Source organism: Musca domestica, unplaced genomic scaffold, assembly GCF_030504385.1.
Source record: "Musca domestica strain aabys unplaced genomic scaffold, Musca_domestica.polishedcontigs.V.1.1 79, whole genome shotgun sequence".
Classification (NCBI taxonomy): domain Eukaryota; kingdom Metazoa; phylum Arthropoda; class Insecta; order Diptera; family Muscidae; genus Musca; species Musca domestica.
Genome location: NW_026712406.1, coordinates 2,458,517 through 2,485,967, shown reverse-complemented (window position 1 = coordinate 2,485,967; position 27,451 = coordinate 2,458,517). Strand labels below are relative to the sequence as shown.

Genomic DNA, 27,451 nt, shown 5'->3' with positions numbered 1-27,451 from the left:
AGGGTTTCACAGCATTTCGGATATGTAAAATTTGAAGAAAGTTGGATGCTTATTTCGCTTTTTCTAAGCGTTTTTTTATTCTTGAACCCTGTGTGAAGGAGGTACCAGAACAAATGGTCCGATTCCTACCATATTTATAACAGATCTTATGTTTTTGGAACTATTGCTTGCTAAATCAAGTCTGAATGGAATCGGATTTTAATTTCCCGTTTTATGATCTTCATGGATACTTAAAATTTTGACCATTTGTGTGTGAAGTACGAGAAGGAGTGGACCGATATATCCCATCTTCTCACCAGACCTTGGGTTATTAATAACATTATAATGTATGTAATTCGAAGATAACTGGATGCTTATTTCGAATAATATGATTTGTTTGTGGGTGGAGGTACCAGAAGGAATTGTCCGATCTTTACCATCTTTATAACAGATTTTGTGCTAATGGAAATATTGAGATGTACCAAATGTCTGAATGGAATCGGATGTTAATTTCGCATTTTATGGCCTTCATGAATATTCAAAATGTTGACCCTAAGTGGGGGAGGTACCAGAAGAAGTAGACTGATATTTTCCATCTGCATACCAGACCTAGGGTTAATAAAAATATTGTGATGTGTGTAATTTGAACTCATTCGGACTTTAACATCACATTTTATAAGACTTATAATATTCAACATTTTGAACCTGTGTGGGTGGGGTAGGTACTAATTTGCAAATATTAGGATTTTCAAAGTTGGAGCAAAATCGGGTAATCCTTCCTCTTTCTGTGCAGTAAATTATTTATTTTTTTTTTTTTTTTTTTTTTTGAAATTGACATTTTATGCTGGATGCACCAGAAGAAGTTTACCGGTATTGCCCATCTCCGAACTCGATCTAAGTTTGACAATAATACTACGATGTACCAAGTTTGGATCAAATCGGCTACTCCATTCGATAGTTATCGTGGGCACCAGGCAGACAGTCGGACGTACGGACATCCCAGGGTCGACTCCAAATGTCCTGAAACGGACTAAAACCGTTATTTCGATAAGGCACATTTTGACCATATGAAATGATATATACGCTATCTAGCCATATGGCTGAGGGTGTGATAAAATAACTCAAATAGCGATAATCATATTTAATTTATTGTGGCTGAAACCTCCAAAATAACGAAAATCGGTCGGCTATACCAATTAGTGTAACTGAATCGAATATTTTTCACGAGGACAGACCAGATCTACTGAGAATCCCAATTGTCAAGTTTCAGCTGATTTGGTTGTAATTTGCGGCAGAAACCTTCAAAATAACGAAAATTACGTTTGGGCTATACCTAAATATTGACCAAGAAAGCCCATTTTCTATCATAATCACCCTGCTTATATAAACCTTTGTGCCAATTTTTCCAAACTCAAGATTAAATAACATGGACTCTACTGTGATTCCAACAGGCAGACGGAAGAATAGATGGACTGGCAGGCCTTATATATTTTGGTGATTAGGAATATATACTTTTTGGGGTCTCCGACGAATATACACTTTGGCCAGATGCAAGGAACCCATATTTTAATATGTTTCGAGTCTACATAAAAGAAGAGCTTAATGATGAGAAACAGCTGAACATTGTTGCAATTTTTATCTCACCCTGTAATTGTTTCAAATTTGGTATTTTAGAAAATTTGATAGATGACAATCCCTGAAGTATAAAATTGTCTATAGAGGTTCCCGTTTTCAAAAGGCCTTACTGGTATTTGTAGTTGAAAGTGCTGCTCGCTTTAATTCAGGAGGGTATTAGAAGTTTGGTCCGGCCGAACTCAATTTTGTTTTTACTTGTTTTATTTAACATTTACATATTTCAAGCAAAAACCTTTCAATAGATTCGAATCTATTTGTCATAACCACAATTGTGTTGCTTGCAATTACATGTAATTTTTGGCGGTGTACAATACACAATAATATCATCATTATTAATAATTAAAAATAAAACTAATTAAAAATAGTGTGTTTGTACTGTAATTAGGCGAAAAATTATTGAAAAATAGTTATTGCAATTAATAATTCAAAAGCTGATAAAGAAATGCCTTTTGCAAAATTTCTATGGTTTCAATGTAATTGTAATTAAATTTTTCGCTGCCCTTTGGGCTATGTAATGTTGCGGAATTTTTGGCTTTGAATAATTTCTAAATTTTTAACAAATAAAAACAATAAAAATTAATATTGATTATTATTAAAAATTGTTTTTGTTTGTTCATAAACATTTAAGTTTTCATAACTAACACTTAAACAAAGAGCAATAACCGAGCATAAACAAATAAATAAATAAATCCATTCAATACATTTCACAGTCATGTGAATATTTTGAATTCCCTTTAGAAATTGAATTGAACTTAAAGCTGAACAATGTTAAATTCATAACTTCAATGTAGTTGGTTGGCTGTTGGGTTGGTTGGTTGGTCTCTTCAGTGGCATTCCGGTTGCATCTGATTCGGAGTCTGACGTTGCTGACACAGCCCTGCCTGCCATTGCTGTTTGATGTACTGCTGACGATGTTCTGTTCTTACAATTCCCCTTAGAGCTCATTACAAGAGTATTCAATGGGAAAATATGTAATAGGATTTTAATAACTTTTCCTTCTCTCTCTCCCCCTCTCGCCACCCCTTCCCCCATTTCCCTGGGTGCATTCATTCAATATTTGCTGATTGTAATTGGGATCATAAATTGAAGTAAAATTTTGTAAGGACATCATTGAAATAATGAATATTAAGATTTATGACGCATAAGTGGACAAAGTTCTATAAAGGGAAGGGTTCGTCAGAAAGTACTATAAAGTGGAATACAAATTTTAAATACCAAATCCATTTTTTTAATTTTATTGAATGAAAAGCAAAAAATGTTGAAAATAGCATCAAATTTTAGAATAAGTTTAGTTTTGTTCGAATTTGTTACTTTTGGCCTACAAACGGCCAATGATACCGTCACACGCTGCCCGAATGTTGCGCTGCGGTATTTTGGTACATTCCCGGCGAAGCGCTTGTTTGAGGTTATCGGCACTTTGGTAATGTTTAGTGCCAACCTTGCTTTCCAAACTACTCCAGACACAATAGTCCGACGGATTGGTATCCGGAGATTTTGGTAGCCATTACGCGTTGGTGGCGAGGAACCTCATTTTGTAACCATTCTTCGGTGGCGCTTGCTGAGTTTGATGATGCTGAGTCCTGTTGGAATGTCAAAGGTCTGCGGACAAAATGTTTGTGTGCCCAAGGCTTTAATACACCCTCCAGAATATTTTCGCGATAATATTCGGCATTTGTTCTGATGACACTGTCGATTAATACGAGCGGAGAGAGACCATCGGCTCTTATGGCGGCCCACACCATCACCATGGCCGACGCTTGAGTTCTGGTGGCCAACGGAAGGTGCACAATTTCAGCTGACCCCTTTGACAAGTATGGCTTCACCCCGAGCTCATTTTTCAATATTTGCCGAATGGAATATTGCGCTATGTTCAGCTCACGAGCCATTTTGCGGCCACTGCGACGCGGGTTTCGATCAAGTCGCCCCTTTTCTTTTCGAACCATTTTTGGAAATGTTGCTGTTTTATTCCGTCGACCTTCTTGAAGTCGGGCTACGCTACCAGTATCACGGTAACGAGCGACGGCACGAGAGAAATTTGTTCACATTTAAATGCTGGAGTGCTCTAACGATAGCCACTTGTGGTTTTCCAGCCAAATATATAGAAATCTGGAAAATTCTCACCAAAATGTTTTTGTACGCTGGAATAATTTTAACAGCTGTCGAACGAGTGGCTTTGAAATGACAGCAGTCTGAATTTGGTTGCAGTTTTTCATCTCACCCTGTATATCATTTGATACGGTCAAAGTGTGCCGCAATAAATAACGGCTTTAGATCCTAGGTCTCTTTGGACCAAATCCGTTTCAGTACTTTTGAAGTCAGCCACTCCTCCCCAAAAGTCGATAAAAAATATCGCACAGAAAAGGAAAGGATAATCCGATTTTGCCCAAACTGTGAAAATTCTAATATTTGCATTAGTGCTAGGTCAGGTTCAGGACACTTTTTTAGCAAAACATTTCATTTTATGAAATGCTTATTTTTTTAAATTATTTTAATGGTCTGAATTGAGTGGAATTTACTGAATTTATCATTCTTGCAGAGATGGCTGAGTAGACCCCCAAAATGTCAACATTTTGAAAAAAAAAACCTCTTATAAATATTTTTATTTACATTAGGGCTAGCGTGAAGATGGAATATATCGATCCACTCCTTCTGGTGCCTCCCCCACAAAAGGGTCTACGATTTAAAAAACCAAAACGATTATGAAATCCGAAATAAGCATTCGTTTCTCTTCATATTTCACACATCCCATTATTTCTACTAACACAAGATCTGCTGTGAAGGTGGGATATACCGTTCGCCACAAGGGATCAACATTTTGAATATCCATGAACCTCATAAATCGCGAAATTATCATTCGATTCTATTCAGACTTGGTACAGGAAGCGAAAAAAGCATCCAACTCTCTTTAAATTCCACACATACAAACATTTTTGTCAACACAAGATCTCTTGTGAAGATTACCTCACCCACAAAGGTACCTCACCCACAAATGCTCACAATTTTCAATACTTTTATTGTCATTAGTTGCGAAATAAGTTAGGGATTATTTACCACTTGCTATATCTAAAAATTTCTCTCGACCTGAATCTTAAAATGAATATGGTATTTATGATTTCCCATAAAATTGGATATAAATGTTCGATTATCTTGTAATTTTGAACATACCAATATTTTTATTTGTATAGATGAAGTGTGAAAATGAAATACTTCGGTCGTGATGGTACCTCTCGCACATTTTAATATTTTTTAAAAATTATCACACATCTCATACAAAGTGAAGGAAGTAACCAATGTAGTTGAAACCTGTCACGTCGCAATATTTATATCATATTAGTTTCGGTTGGATTCGAAATGGAGAATATTGACCCACTCATTCGGAACCTACTCTATAGAGGATCCAAGATTTCAATAATCATAATGGAAGTAAAAATATCTTTAAATAACGAACATTGGCTGAGCGTATCAATCTGTCTGCAAAACCGACTGATACTTTTTAACTTGTTTTTCACTGAAATTTATCACCATAAAAATCGTGGTAACCTCAATTATGCATGAAATTTTGGGAAATGGTTAATAAATTTTAAAATTGTAAATTTAAATATGATTTCCTTAAAAACTATTTCCCATTCTTCCCAGAATCCCATCCCAATTAAGGTTGCCACGACCTTTTATGGTGATAAATTTCTGTGATTTAATATTTCATTCGAAAACCCTCTCAGAGAATTCAAAATATTTCAATATTATTATTTTAAATGTTATTAATTCAGAATTTATATATGTGCGTTTTTTTCAATATTATCACATTATGTAATAACATAAAATTGATGCAATCAACATTTCTCGGGCGAAGAGTGCACTATATAAAAAACCAGCAACAACAAAACACGGAAAAATTCCGGAATGTTATGCATCGTTGAAAATTGTAATATGCTGGCATTGTTGATTGCATATATTTTGAACTTGTTTTGTGTGTGTGTGTGTGTGTGTGTGTGAGGTTGGTTAAAATCATCAACTTCGGTTTGAATGAATGCATACCCACACACGCACACAAATACACACAATAATTTACTTACACTAAAATAAATATCCTTCCACAAATGGTTTAATAATAAAAAATAGTTCGCACACGCACGCACACACACACACCCTCAACAATTTCTCATTTGTGAACAATGCCTGAATGCCAATGAATGAATCTACAAGAATGAAATTACTGGATGCATAAGTATTTGTGGGTGTAAGTTGGTGGGTGCGTGTGAATGTAATGCAATAAATCGTTTATTAATGTGTGTATATATTAAATATTTGTTAAGCAATTTCAGAAATAAAAAAATGACATTAATTTATTAATAATATTGTAAAAAAATCGTTTACACGGTTTATAGCGAATATTTTGAAAGGGTGAGGTTAAATTTTAAGAAACATGTATGGAATACCAAAACAAGTAAAAATGCTGTAAGTTTGGCCGGACCGAACTTGAATACCCTCCACCATTTGGAACGAATTTTAAAATCTTAAAAATACCGAATATAGCCATCATATTAGGGTCTAAACGATGACGACCTGCACTCAAATGCCAAACTTGAAAAAAAATCGGTGAATAATATAGTTAAAATCATCAAAATACCCAATATCGGGAGGTACCGTTATATGGGGGCTATACGAAGACGTGAACCTGCAACGACAATTTTCTGTCATAGGCTGCAGTATCCATTACTAACTTCAAATTTGAATTTGGAATTTGGAATTTGAAACAATTCCGGTCAATAATGTCGCTAATATCATCAAAACACCGAATACCGAAAGGTACCGTTTTATTGGGACTAAACGAAGACGTGGGCCTGCACAGACAATTTTCTGTCTTAGGCTGTAGTATCCATTGCGAACTTCAAATACCAAATTTGAAACAATTCCGAATATCGGGAGCTACAGTTATATTGGGGCTATACCATTTCATTCTATGAATTCCAACACGAATAAATTTTTTTTCTCATCAAAATGCTTTTGTGTGCTTGTAAACAATATAATGGGCTGTCACTGAAATAATTTTAACAGCTAACTTTAACAGCTTGATAATACAATCTTCAAAAACAGGGCACAAAACTTCCAGTGCAGCTTAGGATGGAGGCATGTAGCAGCGTCGTGTTATCATTATCCTTCAATTTTTGTAAACAGAACGTAACGACTACTCCTTGTTAATTTTCGAAGAAAAATGGTCCACTTATGCTTGTGAAATGTTCAAAAAAAAAGTAGATAAGTTCCTACCGGGCCGAACTTTTAATACCCTCAACCATTTTGAAGGAATTTGAAATTTTTAAAAAAAAAAAACATAAAATATTCTATTCAAATGAAACCCCTTATATGAAAGTACGAAATTTTAAACCAGTCCGGTGAAAAATATCGCTAAAATTATTAAAGTACCAAATCGAGGAAGGTACCTATATTGGGGGACTATACGAAAACGTGATAGAACTTCATTTAAGAACTTTCATTAAGAACTTCATATATGAAATTTGCAAAAATTCCGGTGAATAATGTACTTAAATTATCAAAATATTGAGAGGAACCGTTATATGGGGACTATACGATGACGAGAACCTGCATACGCAATTTTTGTCATAGCCAGTAGAACCCATTGCGAAGTACAAGTACGAAATTTGAAACCATTCCGGTGAACAATGACGCTAAAATCATCAAAATACCGAATATTGGGAGGTTCTGATCTAGAGGGGCTATACGAAGACGTAGACTATTTTCTGTCACATATTGTAGTACTCTTTACACAGTTCAATTACGAAATTTGACACACTTTGAATACCGTAACTTAAATCATCAAAATACCAAATAAAGGGAGGTACCGATATAGGGGGCTATACCATTACGTGCACCTGCAGACAATTTTCTGTCACATGCTGCAGTACCCTCTACGACGTTCAAGTACGAAATTTGAAACACTTCCGGTGAATAATGTAGCATAAATCATCAAATTGCCGAATATAGGAAGGTACCGATAAAGGGGGGTATGCGAAGGCGTGGACCTACAAAGACAAATTTCTGTCACAGGCTGTAGTACCTATTATGAACTTAAAATACGAAATTTGAAACAATTACGGTGAATAATGTCGCTAAAATCATGAAATACCGAATATAGGGGGTACAGTTCTGTGGGGGCTATACCTAAACGTAGACATATATAGCACATTTTCAATACCAAAAGTTCTGCAGACCCAACACACATTTGAGTAAAATTTTATCAAACTACTATAATTTGTTCGGAAGCTAGAGTGATTTTCGCAGACGGACGGACAGACAGACAGGCGAACGGACATTGCTAAACCGACATTTAATGTTATGCTGATCAAAAATATATAGCTTGTGTTGTCTAAAATATATATTTCGATGTATTACAAACGGAATGACAAACTTAATATACCCTCCGTACTATGGTGAAGGGTTTAAAAAAAACAAGTTAAATAGTTTTAGTCGGATGTATATATGTGTGTTTTGCCCCTTAGGGTGGAGGTTCCAAATGGGTTGGCCAATATTGTCCATTTCGTATCTGACCTAAGTCTGATATAAATATCACATGGTGCAAGACTTGGCCTATATCGACTACTTCCTTGGCCTGGAATAAACCTTGTGTTGATAGATATATTCGGATGTGACAAATTTGAAAATAATCGGATGCTCATTTCGCGTTTTATGACCCGTTGTTATGGTATCGTCTTCACACCTAAGCTGGTGTTGATAGAAATATGGTTGTGTAAAGATTAAAGAGAATCGGATGCTTATTTGTTCTATAAGGTAAATCATTTTGTTTGAAAATTGTGACCTTTTGTGTGGAAGATACCACAACGAGTGGACCAATGTAGCCCACCTCCAAACTCGATCTAAGTTTGATAGCAATAAATCGATGTACCTAGTTTGAATCAAATCGAATACTCCTAAGAGAGTTATTGGTAGCTGATGCACTCAGATGGACGGCCGGACAACCCAGATTGACTCCAGATTTGGTCCAAAGAGACCTAGGGTCTAAAACCAGCTTTTTGATGAGCCACGTTTTGGTCGTATCAAATGATACGTAGCCACATGGTCACAGATATAAAAATAAGTATTTATTGAGATGACAGCTATTGCTACAAATTGTGGTGCTTCTCTTTTGTCAATCCGGTATCGCGATACAACTCGCGGTCGCATTAAGGGTGTTTTAAAACAACTTTCATATTATTTTAAGGAGAGCCCCGATTTGTTGGATTTTACTCACGAGTCAAAAATACTCAGGAGCGCAGGAAGCTAACTCTCCCCTCATGATAAAAAGAGTGGGTGTCAAATACTAGTTTACTCTGAGAATGAAATCGAGTGGAAAAAGAAAGCGCATGTTCGGTTAGCAGAAAACTGTTGATGGGGATGTTGGCTTGGTAGGAGAGATCGTGTACAAATCTAAGATGAGAAAAACCGCAAAATATATTGCAAGGGATTTGAGAAAATACACATGCTAACTAATAAAAAAAGGTATGTCTAAAATTTAAAGAGATCAATTTCGAGCGAAGTTTACTCCCATTCGAAAAATAGATAATATTCGATCTCTTTTTTCTACTTTCACGAATACCCACATTCGAATTTTATCTTCACATTACGAAGCTTTGATTTACGAAAATTGATTCATGATATGTTGCCATGACAGATTACGCCTCTAATCGTGATATGACCTCATAACAATATTCACACCTTACATCCCCGGGTTCATACCTGCAGTTCCTGTGTGCATAAAAATGAGTTGAAAATGGATAAGAGTAATATCGGTCCACTCCTTCTGGCAACTTATTAACAAAATATAAATGTTTTGCGAAAAAATAAACAAAACTCATATTGAGCTGCGGGAGTTTTAGATATGTATTAAGCCAAGTGCGAGTATGGATAACTCCTTCATGTGGCTCTACAAAATATGTTTTCCTTTATTGGAGCTAGGGTAGAAAAAAATCTGGCCTCTGTTTGGTACCTCTCCATCAAAGTCATACTTAAATCCATACTAAACGAATACTTAGGTCAGAGGCGATCATGACAAAAATTGGACCAAAGCCTCTCGTACCTCCTTCATTCCCTTCCTAAAAGATATAATTTTTTTGTAATGATAAAAAACAAACACCCGTAAAATGTGAAATCATTTTCCATTTTTCTTTGAACTTCGCACATTCACATCAGGCAGAATTAGATCTCTTATAAATATATCAAATAATAACCACAACCTTAGTAAGATATGGGAGTATTCCCCAGTTATTTTCGAAATTCCCCAACAATGGCAAAACATAAACAATGCTGGGGGTACATGACTTTCTATCTTGTTGTGTTCTAAAACATCGACGTTAGGATAGACCTCCGCCGTATTTTCCATCGAATTTACAATAATATTGTCTTTCGAGTCTTAATTGGGTATCACAATTTTAGTCAAAAATTTCTAGGTTCATATTTTTGTGTGTCCTTATGTGAGTCTAGTAAAATAATACATTTTAAATCAATTTTTTAAATTACAAGTCTTTTGTTATTCCGATTTTGCTTCTTTTTAACCTATGACTTTCCCTCAACTTTAAACTTTCCATTACATTTAAAATGGGCATTAGTAGCATCCAAAAAAAGAAAAAAATACTATCTCTATCTGAACAGTTGTGCATGACAAACCCCCTAGATTTAGCTCAGTGTCTGGCTAAATTTCTCATTTGAAAGTTGGCTCAAGTTAAAAATGGCTTGGATTGTTTGCCGACCATATTTGCACTAAAACCAGCCATTAAACTGTCATCAGACACACGCATGAACACAAACACACCCAATAGAGGCGGGCTGTGGTGAGGGCCAAAAGATTCCCCTTGGCTCACCAGGAAACTTTGGACTTCGAAGCAAATCACAGTTTTATGCAATGCCGGGGTTTAAAGATTTCAGTTTTTTTCATTTTGTCGTTTTTCGGATGTTTTGCTTTTTATCCGGTAACGTTTCTCACCTAAATGGATTTCTTTTCCTGCTAAGATTTGGCAGGCGTTGTTGTTGCTGGTACTTCTGCTACTTATTGTTGTTGTTGCTGCTGTTGCCCATAAAGTACGTGTTGTTAAAATCAAGGCATAATTTTGAAAATTTTGCAATGAAAGGAAACTGTGCCACACACAGCCGAAACTCCCTCATAAGCATCCACTTAGCAGACACTGACTGACTGGCTGCTGTGCGCCATCCATAATGGCCACCACCGACACAGAGGACCCAATGTTACGCCATAGGAAAGTCTTTTTGAATGACTCTTTCACTCTCTTTCGTTTAATGTTGGACGTGCAGCAACATGCAACGTAAGAAAGAAGGCATGTTCTGCCTGAGTTGGTTGGAAACTTTCAACTAGGACATAAATTATGTTACGTGCAACAGAAGCAACACAACAACAACTACACAACCAATAATATTCGTACAACAAGAACCCAAGAAGTATTGGTGTCGGCCAACTAAACTGAATAAACATTACTGCTACTGCTGCTGCTCCTTGTCGGGCAATTGGGGAGTTGGAAATGTTGAAATGTAATGCCAAATGGCAGAATATTCCGAGAATCCCTTAAAGTAGGTGGTTGTTGTTGTTGTTCTTGTTTTTGATGGTGGTTGCCTAATACAAATGAATGTGGCGCAATAACCATTTGTGTGCCTGAGTGTGGGTGTGTGCCTGTGTGAGTGCAGGCGTGTTTGTATTCGCAAGAGTGCCTAGGTGGAAGATAAAACTGAAGAAGGTGTAAACTGACTGCGATTTTAGAACAAATGGAATTTCATGCTGCTGCTGCCGTTGTTGTTACTGCTCTAATAGCTGGTTGGCGTAACTGTAATTGTTTGGCACTGTTTGGTGTACAAACTTTGGTTCAGTTCATTTTAAGTTCTATCCCTGAAAACCGAAAACTATTTTAATGTTGGGTAATTTGGTTAAACGACTTTAAATTCTTTGTAAATGTTTTTGTTTTGCTATGTCGGGTGGAAGGGGGAGACATGTAAGCGATACCCTAACTTTACCACCCATGTTTGGAATTGTAGTGGTGATGTTCGAAAGGCTTTAAAAATAAAAGTAATTTTAAAACATGTTTTACACATTTATACAAGGTGTGCCATTACTGAACGTCTGCACAATCGATAAGAAAAACCAGATTTCCTTGAAGAAAGTAAATCGAAATTGAATTGTTCAGGTATTTAATTCGCATATACCTTATGACACATCGAAATAAATACTACTTTCCAAACAAAAAAGCTTTTAAGCCATCATTCACACCAAATATGCATATCGTCCAGGTCGAAGTTTTTATAGCCTCCACCTTAGGGTAAAGGAAACATTAGAACCCATTATTAACCACAAATAAAAATTTTTAGACATATTCGTGGGAAAAAGTCGCAAAAATCATCAAAATATCGAATATCAAGAGGTACAGCTATGTAGGGCTATACAAAAAACGTGAACCTATGCATACAATGTTTCGCCAACGGAACTAGAACCCATTAGGACATACAAATACCAATTTTTGGACAAATCCGCGAAGAATCATTAGAAACAATCATCAGAATACCGAATATCTGGAGGCACCGTTATATAGAAGTTATACCAAAGCGTGAACCTATACATACAATGTTTCGTCACGCAAACTAGGGCCCATTATGACCTACAAATACCAATTTTCAGACAAATCCGCAAGGCATAAAAGGCAAACATCATCAAAATACCGAATATCGAGAGGTAGCATTATATTGGGACAATACCAAAAAAGATTGTTCTGCTGTCATTTCTAAGCCACTCATCCGACTGCAGTTAAAATTATTCCCGTAACAGCACATTATATTGTTAACAAGCGTACACAAACATTTTGGTGAGAATTTTCCAGAAAAAAAGTTATTCGTAATGGAATTCAAGCGTAAAACTTCGAATTCTTTATATTTGGATGGAAAACCACTAGTGGCTATCGTTCCAGCATTTATATGTGAATAAATTTTTTGTGTCTCGTACCATCGCTCGTCACTGTGATACTGGTAGCTCAGCCCGACGTCAGGGAAGTGGACGGAAGAGAACAGTAACATCAGCAGAAATGGTTCGTAAAGTTCGTAAATCAAAATAAATACCGAATATTATCGCGAAAATATTTTGGAGGGCGTATTAAAGCCTTGGGCACGCAAACATTTTGGCCGCAGACCTTGGACTTTCCAACAGGACTCAGCACCATTGCACTCAGCACACGCCACCCAAGCATGGTTACAAAATAAGGCTCCTCTCTTCATTTTCGGCGCACAATGGCCACAAAAATCTCTGGATACTATTCTATTGGACTATTGGGTCTGGAGTATTTTGGAAAGGAGTACCAAGATATCGATTACTTCAAGCTAACTCTTCGCCAGGAGTAGGCAACATTCGGGCAGCGTGTGACGGTTTCATTGGCCGTTTGAAGGCCATAATTCGTGCCAAAGGTGACCAATTCGAAGAAAACTAAACGTATTTTAAAATGTGATGCTATTTCCGACATTTTTGCTTTTATTCAATAAATCAAAAAAAAAAGGTAAAAATTATGGCGTTTGAGTTTGTGTCAATTTTTTATCTCTCTCTGTAATGTGAAATAGGAGTGTGAAAGTCTCAAGTCTTCATTCCTTCAGGTACCTCCCCCACACAAGGTCTCTCATGAAATGCGAAATAAGTACCCGATTCTCTTTAAATTTCTCACATGACAAGATTAAAAAAGATCTGATGTGAAGATGGGATAAATCGGTCCACTTTCTCTGGTACCCCTACCGTAACGGGCCAACATTTTGAATATTTTTATTTCTCATAAAATGCGAAACAAGCATTTCATTTCGAACTTCATACATTCCAATATTTCTACAAACACGAAATCTGTTGTGAAAATGATTGACATCGGCCAAATCCTTCTGGTACCTCCCCCACAAAGGGTTCATAAAAGCGATAAAATCATCTGATTCTCTTACAATTTTCACATATCCCATTATTTGGATTAATGAAAAATCTGATATGAAAATGGGATGAATCTATCCAATCCTCCAAAAATTTTTGAAGCACAGTGCTATATTCTGTCAGATCTACTGCGGACATAAGACCCAAAATACAAAAATGACCAGGCACAGTTATGTGGGGGCCCTTAAAACCAACTTTGGAATTCTGTTGAAAAATGTACAAATATCGAGAGATACCGCTATATAGCAAATATACCACATCATGGATATATAGATAATTCTTTGTAAAGATTTTCCACTAATCGGTAAAAACTATGGCTAAAATCAGAAAAAAAAAAACAAAATCTTAAATTGGTTAGTACAGTAATATGGTTTCATTACTTGAACCTAATTTCTCATTTTCAATATCACAACTTCAACCAAAATATATTCTTAAAAAAATTTACATACTTATGTCATTCTGTTCCAGATTAACGAACAAAGATAAATCGACATAAAAATTTATTCTTATCAATAATACATGTATATTCCTATGGCCATCCAAAATGCTAGACTACTGCATATTTTAAGAGATTTTCTAGAGAATTGTAAAAATCACTCCAGCCATTCATGACTTAAAAGCGGAGTAACTACCACCACTTTCTTTTACATATAAATTGTACGGGTTGCCCATATTCGACGGACCCACCTGGTAACGCCATAACTTTTGACAGAGATGTCACATCGCTTAATGACATACCGCGTTTGAAGCGTCAGTCCAAGCAGATTTTTCCCATGAACCAATGCACGCCACGCGAGCGCTCTGAAATAGTTGAAATTTACATTCAACAGAAGAAGTCAATTGTGAAAACTCAACGTGCTTTTAAAACATTAAAAAATGTGAGAAGTGCGCCTTCTAAGAACACCATTAAGCGTTTATACGAAAAATTTTCGACTGGTAAGGCTCTTTCTAATCCGAAGAGGCCATATAAAAGTCGACCAAGGCGATCGGCCGAGAATATTGTTGCCGTACGAGCCAGTGTTGAGAGGTCCCCAAGAACATCCCAAAAACGTCGTTCTCAGCAGTTGGGCATGGCTCGGTCCACTTTACAACGGATTATTCGCATTGTTTTGCATTTGTTCCCGTACAAAATTCAATTGACGGACAAGCCTCGTCGATTGGAATGGGCCCAAAGGACCCAAAGGTCCGTCGAATATGGACAACCCTGTACCTATTTTGCTATATATCCGATATCTTGGCAATCAGCTTCACGGTCATCAGTTAACGATCAGAAGTGACATTTAAATCCATTTGTGATTTCGCTGGGATTGAAACTTTGTGCAATTTTTTTTTGTTACATAAAGGTTATGTTATATTTTACCCGCTTAATATTGTCCGATGATCAACCAAACTAGTATTGGCCAGCCCAAAACTTTCGCCCCATGCTAAATTCCGTCGATTGTTCTAAAATGTTTCAGTTTTTGGCCCATTTCAACCCCTAAATAAGTGCGAACATCTCCAAAAACAATAGGCTTCCATTCTGACCCTAAGCCCAACTCATGCCAAATTTTGTGGGGATCGGGGTATTATTGCGACTTGTAATTTACTATACATTACTAGATCGCCTCAGCTCGGCGAAATAAGAAGATGCATATGCAACATGTGGAGAACCAATATTTCGAGGTGTTATATTATTTTTGGCCCAATCAAAGTTATGAAATCCCCAACAAATAGTGTTGAATGGTATATTTTTTATACCCTCCACCATACTATGGAGATATATTAACTTTGTCATTCCGTTTGTAATTCCTCGAAATAATCATGTCAGAGCCAACAAAGTATATATATTCTTAATCAGCGTAAAATTCTAACTTGATTTAGCAATGTCCGTCTGTCTGACTGTCTGTCCGTTTCGAACGGATTGAGATAAAAAGCTAAAATTGTGCACATGTGTTTATTTGACCAGTAGGCAGGTTAAGTTTGTAAATGGGCCATGTAGGTCCACGTTTTCATATGGCCCCCATATAACGGTACCTCCTGATATTCGGTATTTTGAAGATTTTAGCGACATTATTCACCGGAATTTTTTCAACTTTGGCATTTGAAGTTCGAAATGGATACTACAGCCTAAGACAGAAAATCGTCTCTGCAGGTCCACGTCTTCGTATAGCCTCCATATAACGGTACCTCCCAAAATTCGGTATTTTGATGATTTTAGCGTCATTATTCGCTGGAGTAGTTTCAAATTACGTATTTAGAGTTCGTAATGGGAACTACAGTCTGTGACAGAAAATTGTCTATGCAGGTCCAGGTCTTCGTATAGGCACCATATATCAGTACCTTCCTATATTCGGTATTTTGACGAGTTTAGGTACAAAACCCACCGAAATTGTTTGAGATGTCGTATTTGACGTTCGTAATGGATGCCTGTGACAGAAAATTGTCTGTGCTGGTCCAGGTCTTCGCGCAGCTCCGATATAACGGTAACCTATATACGATATTTTGATGATTTTAGCTACATTATTCACCGTTTATTTCAAGATTCGAATTTGAATATTGTAATGGCTTATGATAAACAATGCCTATGTAGGTCCATATCGTATAGACTCCAATATAACGGTTATATTCTGTATTTTTAAAATTAAAAAGAATTTTTTAAGGATTTTATTTTTTGAAAATTTCCAAATTCGTTCCAAAGCTGGAGGGTATTCAAGGAGGGTTTTTAACTTGTTTTAAATATAGATTATACCTTGAATGTACGTATCATACCTCCAATAAATTTAATTGTCCAATTAAATTAATTTATCAATCCAACATGTTACATCTACAACATTGCCCCATTCCGCCTGTAGGATCATTTTAGTAATCATTTAAAAGGTCTCCCTACCAATTAATTTGTTCTCACGTGGCGGAGTACGCTTTTGTTTGTCAAAACAAACATATGCTCTCTAAAATTCATTGCATGTCACCACACACACACACAGTCCTCTCCCCATTCGCACCTTTCTCGCTTGCAAGAAATATTGGTTTTCAATATTAAAAATTGTTTAATTTACTAACATGGCGTAAAGTTTCATTCTTTGGCAACTATTTGCGAAGCGTTTCTACTTTAAGTTCTACACTGAAGTTGATGGCAGCTCCTTAAATAAATGAAGATTGTTGCCTTAGCCGTTGAACATGCCGCCACAACCAGGCTTAACTAAGACGAAGAACTACGACGACAACAACAACAGCAACGGCGCCAACATTTATTTATGTATCTTAACTTTTAACAAGCCATCCATCCATCCAGCCAGCCAACCATTCATTCATCCATTCGTTCGCGAACGATCTAACCAACCAACCAGCCAGCCAGCCAACGAAGCATTCACTCAGCCAGTCGGTTATTCATTCAGGGAAAACTTTCAAGTGGCAACACGTTCGAGTAGTATTTTTTCACTTTGTCCTATTTTTCTTGCTGCTGCTGCCGTTGCTGTTGTTGTACTAGTTTCTTTAAGAAACGCTCGATGAAAATGTGTTAAATGGCAAGCCGGGACAATTTTTTAGAAAAAAAAGTGACTATAATTTACTGCACGCAGCTCGTTGAACATATTTCACGATTTAAGAAGTTGGATTAGAAAGGTTTGGGAAAGGTGAACGGTTGATTCTTGTTGTGACCTAATTTAAAACTTAAGCTACTGGCCCTTAAAGGGTTTGAGAAACATTTTTCTAAAAATAATAAATAAGTTCACTAAACCTTCTAAATTAATTTAAGTGGCTCATTTAATGGAATGGGAATTTCTCTCAACCTCTCTCAAAATATAAATAGGCAATAAATAAATTTTACGATTTTCCAAAATTGCATTAATTAAACTTCCGTCCCATGAACTAAAATTTCACATCTCCTCCAAGTCTACCCTCCTAAATGTGAGAGTCGGCTAAAGTTTTGCTCGAAGCTTGTTAAGTTTTAACACCAACAACATTCTCCTTGAAAATCTGAGGAGTAAAGTTAAGGCAAATTAAGAATATGCCTTCATTAGTTTGCAGTAACTGCAACGACAACAGCAACAACAAACATCACTAATACCACCTTGCAAACAACAACTGCTAAAGAAGAAATTGAGAGAAGTAACGAAAGTAGGAAACTTTTCAAGATTTTTACCACTATCATTAAGAAGCGAGAGCCAAGTACGTTACACTGTTGGATAACTATACCATGTGTCGTGCGAGTGAGTGTGCGTGTGTGTGTGTGTTGTTACATACATAAATAGCGAACATCTTGAAACACTTGTGTGCCAACTTTTGTGCGTGAGTGTGTGAGTGAGTGGGTTCCGTGCGTTTTAAGTGAAGTGTTTGCTGTTTACGTTACTCTCTTCTTCTACTCAGTCGCTTTGTTTGTTTGGGCCATTTACTTTCAATGTTTATTTTATGTTTTTAACTTAAGAGATTTATTAAAAGTTTTTCTTTTACATGAATTGTTTTTGCTGGTTGAGTCTTTTTTCTTCAGCTCTTTCTCCTTCTGTGTCTCTCTCTCTCTCTCTCCATAAACAAACTAATTTCTTTGGAAAAATCTCACGCATAGTTTGTCTAGATTTATTTAAAATTGGAAGTTTTATTATTTACCGTAACTTTGCAGTTGGCAAATAGTAAAAAACAAATATCTAATTAATGCATGCATTACGATAAAATATGCAGACATGTATGATGTGGTAGTTGAAAAGGGATCTTTTTATTTTCTGTAGGTTTCTAAATTTGTAGGCAATAAAAGATATGGGTAATTAAATTTAAAAATATTTTGGCAAATTAAAATAGAGATATCTCTTGTTCACCAATTGAGAAAGTGAAGTGCGGCGGGAAAATATTTGAGCAAAAAAATCATAAATTCATAAAAATCAAAATCATTTTTTGTACCAAAGAACGACATTCTTAAACAGCAAATCGTGTAGACCGTAATTTTAATGAAGTAACCAAGATACCGATAAGGTCATTGAATAAAAGTTGATAACTTTCAATACAAGACCGATTCCCACTTAAACTACCCTGGTTGAGCTTAAGGGCTAAATAAGTTTTTTTACGTAACAAGTGAGAAAACAGTAAGTTCGGCAGGGCCTAATTTAAATATAATTTGTCATTTGGAAGGAATTTGCAAATTGTCAAAAAAATTCAGTTAAAAAATTCTGTTAAAATCATAAAAATACTGAAAATATGGAGTAACATTTATATTGGAGCTGTATATGCAATTTTTGTCACAGGGCATTACGATATTGAAATACGAAATTTAAAGACTTCCGGAGGATAATTTCGCTAAAATCATCCAAACACCGAATATAGGAAGGCACCTTTATATTGGGGCTACACGAAGACGTAAACCGGTTAGAACAATTTTGTGCAATAGGATATAGTACCCATTAGGAATTTGAAATTCCAAATTTGAAAAATTTCCTGTGAAAAGTGTGACCCAAAAAATAGCGAATATCTGAAAATACAGTACAGATTCAGGACGACAAAGAAAACCAAACCTAAATTGATAGTTTCTTTCATTTTTTGACAGTTTTCTTACGAAGTGATAATGACAGAAGCGGAATTCTAAATTAAAAAGAAACAAATAGAAACGTTATCTTCGGTCATGAGGTAAGGGAAACGGAAAATGAAAGTCAAATCGGTTGGAAAATACGTGGAAAGACGTGGAAATATTTCAATTTACGTTCGTTACATGACGGATTACGATTTGTAAATCTAAAATATTAAATAATTCCGTTCAGAGGGATATAGAAAAAACATAGACACCGGGATGTAGTCGATTGTGTTATTTGGGTCGTAGACCGTGCTGCGGTTCCGGTTATAATCGGAAACTCTGTTAAAGAGCGTTCGGCCCACAGGTGTTCAGGTTATGTATGAGAAATATATGATCGCGAACTCGTATCGGTGCTCGGAGGTTAGTTAGTCGGGCTATGTTACGGTCTACGGATATCTGTACGTTACTTCTCTAGATTTCGGTTGGGACATCAAGCTCCAGTTGAGACATCAGTGTATTACCGGGCACTCAAGTTATTAGAGGTAGCAAAAAAGAATAGTTCCTATTAGTCGGAGGCAGTTAATAATTTCCACGTACCATTTATGTGAGCCCCCTTAACGGGGACTTGCCTCGTTAACCGAATCGAAAACAATATATGTCAACCCATGAATGAAAATTATTTCTCGTGTGTTGTTATGATGATGATGGCAAATGAGCGGCTATTTCTTGATAAGCAGTATAAGCACTGCTCATGGTGGTTGAGCAGTTTGTGGGTCTATTGCGTTGCTATATGTTGGTAAGGTTGGCTGTGTTTTGTTATTGTTGTTAGAGGTTAGTGTGGTTTAGTAGGTGACGGATGCTATTGTTTTTGCTATTGTTAGGGTGTGCAGTCACGTTACACTGCGCCTTAAAAAATATATCCTACCTTGGGAAACTCACTGTTTCTCTCTACGAATCTTCTCCCATTTCTTTGGTATTCCCCGCATGTCTGACAGAAATATAGTGGGTAACCAAACGTTCAAACTGCGGGGAAGAATATGACGTTCGACATCCTTGAAAAGCGTGGACTGAATGTATAAAATACCCTTGCCAAAAATCGGGCTATTGGAATGTCGCAAGTATCATCGCTATTGGTGGCATCATTAATTTGACTCGGTTTTACTACAGCTCCAGTCAGCTCATATCCAAGTCATCCAGATACTCTAAACCTGGTTCTTGAGTTATTATACCCTTTTTTGTCCGTCCCTCTGTCTGTCTAGCTGATGCGCTCGATCACTCTCGAAGGGAGTATCAGATTTGATCTAACCTTAGTACATCGTAATATTATTATCAAATTTAAATTGAATTCGGAGATAAGCAACATTGGTCTACTCCTCTGGTATCTCCCCGCAAAACATCAACACTTTCAAAGAAAATAATTTCAAATCCCAATATGCCCCCTCCTCCCATACAGAATACAAATTTTGAATAATTATAAAAGGTGAAATAAGAGTCCAAATGGCACATCCCAATATTTCCACCAATAAAAGATCTGGCATGAAGATGGAATGTATCGGATCACTCCTTCTGGTACCTCCCCCACAAACGGTCAACATTTTCATGAAACGATCAAAAAAGCGAAATAAGCACCCGAGTCACCTCAAATCTCACACATATCAGTATTTCTATTAACACAAGATCTGTTGTGAAAATGGACCCGATCCCCCTAAAATTTCACACATCCGAATATTTTTATTAACACAAAATCTAAAATGATGAACGGATATAAGGGTTAGCCCTTCTGGCACCCTGCCGCATAAAATTGGAAATTAATGTTCGATTTTCTTTAAATTTTGCACATTCCGATATTTTTATCAATATCAGATGAAGTTTAATATCTCCGTCTACTCAGGCACATTTCAACATTTTTCGAAAATTATCACATACAAAAAAAAAAGCTGCAACAAAGTCAAACGCCATAATTTTTACATTTTATTGAATGGGAGCAAAAAAGTCGGAAATAGCATCCAATTTTAGAATAAGTTTAGATTTGTTCGACTTGGTCACCTTTGGACGAATTATGACCTTCAAATGGCCAATGAAACCGTCACGAGCTGCCCAAATGTTGCTCTGCGGTATTTTGGCTCTTTCCCGGCGAAGCGCTTGCTTGAGGTGATCGTCACTTTAGTATTTTTTAGTGCTAACCTTGCTTTCCAAAATACTCCAGACACAATAGTCCAACGGATTGGTATCCGTAATCATTCTAGGGTGGCGCGTGCTAACCAACAGGAATGTCAAAGTCTGCGGCCAAAATATTTGCGTGCCCAAGACTTTAATATAACCTCCAGAATATTTTCGCGATAATATTCCGCATTTATTTTGATGCCACGGTCGATTAATATGAGCGGAGAGCGACCATCGGCTGTTATGGTGGATCACACCATCACCATGGCCGGCGCTTGAGTTCTGGTTGCCAACCGAAGGTGCACATTTTCAGCTGACCTCTTTGGCAAGTAAACACGATCATTTTGCTTGTTTACAAACTGCTGGACAACGAATGTTGTCTCATCGGAGAATACCAAATTCGGCAGTTGACCACTTTCGGCCAAGCGAAGCAACTCTTTAGCTCTTTTGAGTCTATTTTCTTTCAGCTGCGGTGTAAGTTCTTGCACTTTTAAAATTTCAATGGCTTTACCCCGAGCTCATTTTTCAATATTTGCCGAATGGAATATTGCGATATGTTCAGCTCACGAGCCATTTTTCGGCCACTGCGACGCGGATTTTTTACTTTTCGAACCATTTCTGCTGATGTTGCTGTTTTCTTCCGTCCACTTCCTTGACGCCGGGCTACGCTACCAGTATCACGGTAACGAGTTATGGTACGAGACCCAAGAAATTTATTCACATTTAAATGCTAACGATAGCCACTTTTGGTTTTCCAGCCAAATATAAAGAAATCACACTATCACGCTTGAATTCCATCACGAATAACTTTTCTTCTTGAAAATTCTCACCAAAATGCTTTTGTACGCTTATAAACAATATAATGAGCTGTCAGTGGAATAATTTTAACAGCTGTCGGACGAGTGGATTAGAAATGAAGACAGTCAAAGGTTGGTTGCAGTTTTTTCATCTCACACGTATCTTTTTTAAAGTGTAGGAAGTAGAAGGCACGTTGTAGTATTTTAACCTCCCCCATAAAGGGTCAACAATTTCAATAATCATAACTCAAGACTGGGGGTATATATCTGTCGGCAATACCGACTGATACTATTTTACTTATTTTTTTATTTTATTTTTTAATAAAAATATTTTTTATTTTTTCACTGAAAGATTTAATAAAAATTATTTATTCCGTTTATTTGTAATACAGTTTTCAGTGTCATTATTTTTTTAACTTTATTCGACCTCATATATTATTCATTGTTATGAATATTAAAAAAAGTGCTCAAATCTAAGTTAATCTTCCTTCTAAACGTATATTCCATTTAGGCCTGGGCTTTTTTAAATATGTTTATTCACTTACACCCACCAATAACTCAGATCAAAACAGAGAATCCAACATTCCGCTCTCCTATTAACAACAAAATCTCCTTAATGTTAATAAACATTTCTTAATTACTCTACGGCTGCAATAAAATATCTTGCTTAACATATTTATAACAAACTGGCTAAGATGGCTCGTTTCTTTAATTTAAATGCCTGTTCCAAGAATTGTTGCCAGCTTTTAATGTCTCAATTTACTTCCAATTTATATAATTTACCGTTAAGTTACCTAAAGCCATGCTGGGCATTGTAAACACTTTTATGCCGTACATGACTCCATTTACTCGGGGTATTAATAACTCAGTTTCACCTTTCCCTGCACAATTGTAAGATTTCATGTAACCATTTTTGCTCTCCTTCCTTTCCTTCTTTTATTTTTACATTTTCTCATGCTTTTATGTCTTCTTTCTTGTGTTACTTTCAGATTCAACTGTTGTCGGAGAATTTTGCACTACATTTTGCCCCGGCCTTAGCTGTGGATACGGCTGAATATATTTGTCTGGTAAATGACCGGCATATACCAGAAGCAATTGTTGATTTACTGGTGCAAGGTAAGTTTTATGCCAAAGGGGAAGGGAGGGGTAAGGAAGGTAACGGGTAGGGTATTGTCATATATGCAACAGGGCAGCTGGCCATCATGTTGGGTGACCCCGTTCAAATCCACAATGCGACACAACAATGGCAATGACTCGCCAAGTGTACCTTTTACGGTGCCATGAGGCATGTTGTTACTACCTCTGCTGTTGTTGCTGCTGCCATTGCCGGTTACTTTATGAAGGACAATAAAGAAAAACGGTCAAACCCAACATGGCAGCAACATTTTTATGTATTCGTAGCAGCATTTAACCGTTATTGTCGTTTTTTTCTTTATTTCTCCCTTTTTTTCCCACCCTAATGGACAACTACTGGATGTGTACGCAAACCCTAACCAGATGTACCAGATCCTCCCGAACGACCGTTGCTGATAAGTTTTACATCACGTTCGGTTAACTTATCGTGGGCCCATTCACAGCATCCACGAAATGCTCCCGTGACGCATTTCATTATTGAAACACGGTAAGTGATGAATAAAAAAATACAAACATCGACATGTACCTATTTTTGGATGTGTGTGTGAGTGTATGTAATTATATATGTATATACCATACAACCTCTTTGTTGTGACCAGATGGGAGCCGGAATTAATTCACTTATTTGAAAATAATGTGGGAGGACCTTTATTTATTTAAAAACTGTTTTCCAAAAAAAATTGAGGCATACGCGGAGAAAGCCTTACTTTTTTGGGGGCACCTTGGAAGTTTATATTCGTTTTAATTGAACGGTGTTATATTGTCAGCGGTTCAGTGTATGCATTCATATTTGAACACATTTAAAACATATTCTTCAATTTTTTTTAATTTTCTCCATCATATGATGAAAGGTATATTAAGTTTGATTTTTTTTCTTTGGAACGTATTGAAATTGCTGGTTATGGACCTATAATGTAAACATATCCCTTGTCGACATTTTCATTTACATAACAGCCATGAGCAGTATGTTAACCATATTATATCTTCAAAATCATAGGACCTCGCTCTGGTTAAATTCTTACCGAACCTTTAGATTTTAGGAATTGATTTTTAATATTCTCGGGAGTATGATTATGTTCCTTCGGAATAATAGTTTCCCCGAAACTCATTTTAGGGCATTTGGGGTAGATCTAGCCATGTCCATCTGTCTGTATGGCTAAAGCGAGGGACACCTCCCGAATGGGGTATTCGTTAAATCTAGGGCAGGGCTATTCTGAGTATTTTTTTTAGAAAGTAAATAACCAATTTTTGTATATTTATGTAGTATATTTATGCTAAATCGGAAAAAGGTTATTAATGGTAGACAGGTTAAAATGTAAACTTTCAACAAATTTTTCTCTGTTCTACAACACTATGTGTTGGGGGTATTATAAGTTTGATTGGCCCAACAATTATGTGACACCTCGAACTATTGGTTTCCCATATAGGAAAGTATATAAGGATCTTCCTTCCTAGGGACAGAATAGAAGCCTAGTGCTTTTGGAGATGATCGCATAATCACAAATATCACAAATAGACGAACAGGTCAATTCTGACCAGTACAGATGCCGATAGTAAATATATCGGATATATATAGCGAAATATATACAATGTGTATTTACAAAGGAAGAGGATGTTAGCAAGAATGCTCATATTCCAAGAATGGCTGGATTGATTTTGACAAATATTGTCAATTCAGAATGTCCTCTTTTCATAAAATAATAAAATCTAAAAAAATCGCATAAAAATATGCCAATAATTGTGTTAATATAGATTTTCTAGTATTTTTTGACATTCTTTTTATTTTTTCATATTTTTTATCGCATGCGATTTAAAATAATAAAATAAATAATAATAATAACCAAAAGCGAACTTCTGACTTTTTTAAGCTGATTTCGTTGACGAATATTGCCAAATATCGTCGACAAGAAAATGATAGAAATCAGTCTAAATTTAGAGATACAGAGGGTCCTTTTGTTTTGGAGATGATTGCAAATTATTTAGGGGTTCAAATGACCCAAAAACAGAAAACAATTGAAACAAATCGACACAGAATTTCGCCTGAGAAGAGAGTTAAGGCCAGGGAATAGTTCTAGCATTTTGGATGACCATTAGATTATATTTAGCCACAACAACTAACAGCACAGCGGAGTGCGTAAATATTGGGCAAATGACCCTGGACAAAATGCTATGGGTAATATCTGGGCAGTGTTCCGTGACATAATTTCAAAAGCGAGGGTATCACATGGTCGGCCCCGCACGGCTACAGCCTTTGCTTACTTGTTTGTTTCTAAAATTGAAAATTTTATTTATATTCCATAGAAATTTTCGATATATTCCACCAGAAGGCTATGAAAATACATATGTCCGCAAACCGACTGAGCTGATTAAGTTTTCTTGGACATATTTGAACGAAGTTGGCTATGATCTAGGATTCTGCACATAATATGTTAACAAAGTCAAGTTTAGAGTGTAGGTCACATACAGTTTTGTCTTCTGATAAATCGGTAAATAGAAATAGAAAATAACCCCATACAAAAAAAAACATGGTCGATTTAAGTTAAATTTTTATAGTCGCATTACCAAAGGCTTACTTCAATTAAAAATATGCAATTAAATACAGAATATAAATAAATATATTTGAAAATAGACCGATACTTATTAACTGGATTGTATCAACATCAATTGACCAAAAAGAAATTGGAAATGAGTCGACACAGGTGGACCAACATTGATTTAAATTATTAAAATTTTCTTTTCTTGGTTAAGATTGTCTGAATTTAAATACATTTTTTTTTCTGATCAGTATTAAATATAGTGATTTATTGTAGCTTCTATTCCCCATAATATTGATTTCTCAGCCTTGTCTATTATACAAATTTCTCCCCCTGCATTAAAGTCAAATTAACTTATTTCAACATTGACTAGAGTATTTCCAATTGCAATAAACTCCACAATACATTAACGACTCGACGGCAAACTGAAGTGAAACTTTTAAGTACTAAATTGAAGTTGAAGAGCAAAAAGTGTCACAACAAACTTTATTGAAATTTAGCGTGATGAACGGACAATGGATTTTTTTTTTTTTGTGTAAGCTTGCCGTGACCACAAATTAAACTTTTAGCTCAACACCATGGACTTAATTGTGATGGTGGAGTAAAAGTTTTTTATATATAATTTTTTGCTTTTTTATTCTTCAAGCTGCTTTTTGCATAATGGAAGAATCAAATGATTGCTGCCGATAGAAAATTGAACAAAATTATAGAGCCAATTATAAATTGTAATAATAAAGTATTTATTGAAGGCATAACGGAATGAGACGTCAGAGGAAAGTTTTTTCCAATTCAAACTTTTGAGAACAATTAGAGATTTATGGTCAACACCGTATATTTTGAAGTTTCCTGTTTTTGATTTTTTTAGAAAATCGTACTGGCAACATAACGTTACCTTAAGAGACCAAATTATAAATTATCATAACGTTACGTTTGGATTTCAAAATTTATAAAAAAACGTTATAAAAAATTAAAATACGAAATTTTATAAAATGTGGAAGAGTGCCACGAGGGCATGAGGGTTATAACTAGTACCTGTCGTATTGAGACCGATATATAGCCTCAATATGTGATCACTAGCAAGGACCAACAACTTCTTCAGCGAAAATCCCATCTTAAAATTTAAGATTCATTCCAACAGTTGGTGTTAGGCCTTTTTAGTACTCAAAATGTTCAATTTGTCCAGTTTGACACTATTTTTTAATCAAATCGTACTAAATTGTGGAATTTCAATATTTTATGTAGATATTATTCAAGTTTTTCCTTTTTCAGAAAGAATAATAGAACAATATTTTTCTCTTATACCAAAAAGTCTTCAAAATCTTTCAATTTGAAATTGACCGAGGAGGATATTAGTAAAACAATTTCCCAAATTTCAGCTCTCCGCGTTCTCCCAATACCAAATTTGGTACCATTTAGTACTTCTCGTATAATAGTATTATTTTTCCGTTTCCCAAAATCACCTCCATATATCAATGCCACATACCAATAGAAACCTCAATATCATTTTTTTAGTATACATTTCGAAAACCACCTCCATATCTTAACCACAGATACCAACAGTAACATCTACATCAAATTATAGCTTAATTCCTTCATCCAATGCCTTCTTCTTCATCTAATGTTTCTATCCAAAACTATTTCTCCATACTAAAATTTCATCTCTATCCCTTCCCCCAATACCCAATTTAGTACTATTTAGCACCAAACGAATTCATATCTCAATCCCAGATATCAATGGAAACCTCAATACCAAATTTTGGGATTCCAGCTTTAT

General features: G+C 36.0%; 1 protein-coding gene across 2 annotated transcripts in view; it reads left to right on the top strand.

Moving 5' to 3' along the window:
* LOC101893452 (tyrosine-protein phosphatase 99A) overlaps window positions 1-27,451 on the top strand; it is a 606,223-nt gene that overhangs the window by 253,858 nt on the left and 324,914 nt on the right. For both annotated transcript variants that reach the window (XM_059130728.1, XM_059130726.1), the window contains exons 3-4: window positions 22,999-23,125; window positions 23,507-23,630. In XM_059130728.1, coding sequence (XP_058986711.1) covers window positions 22,999-23,125; window positions 23,507-23,630 — 251 coding nt within the window. The remainder of the gene's footprint in view (window positions 1-22,998; window positions 23,126-23,506; window positions 23,631-27,451) is intronic.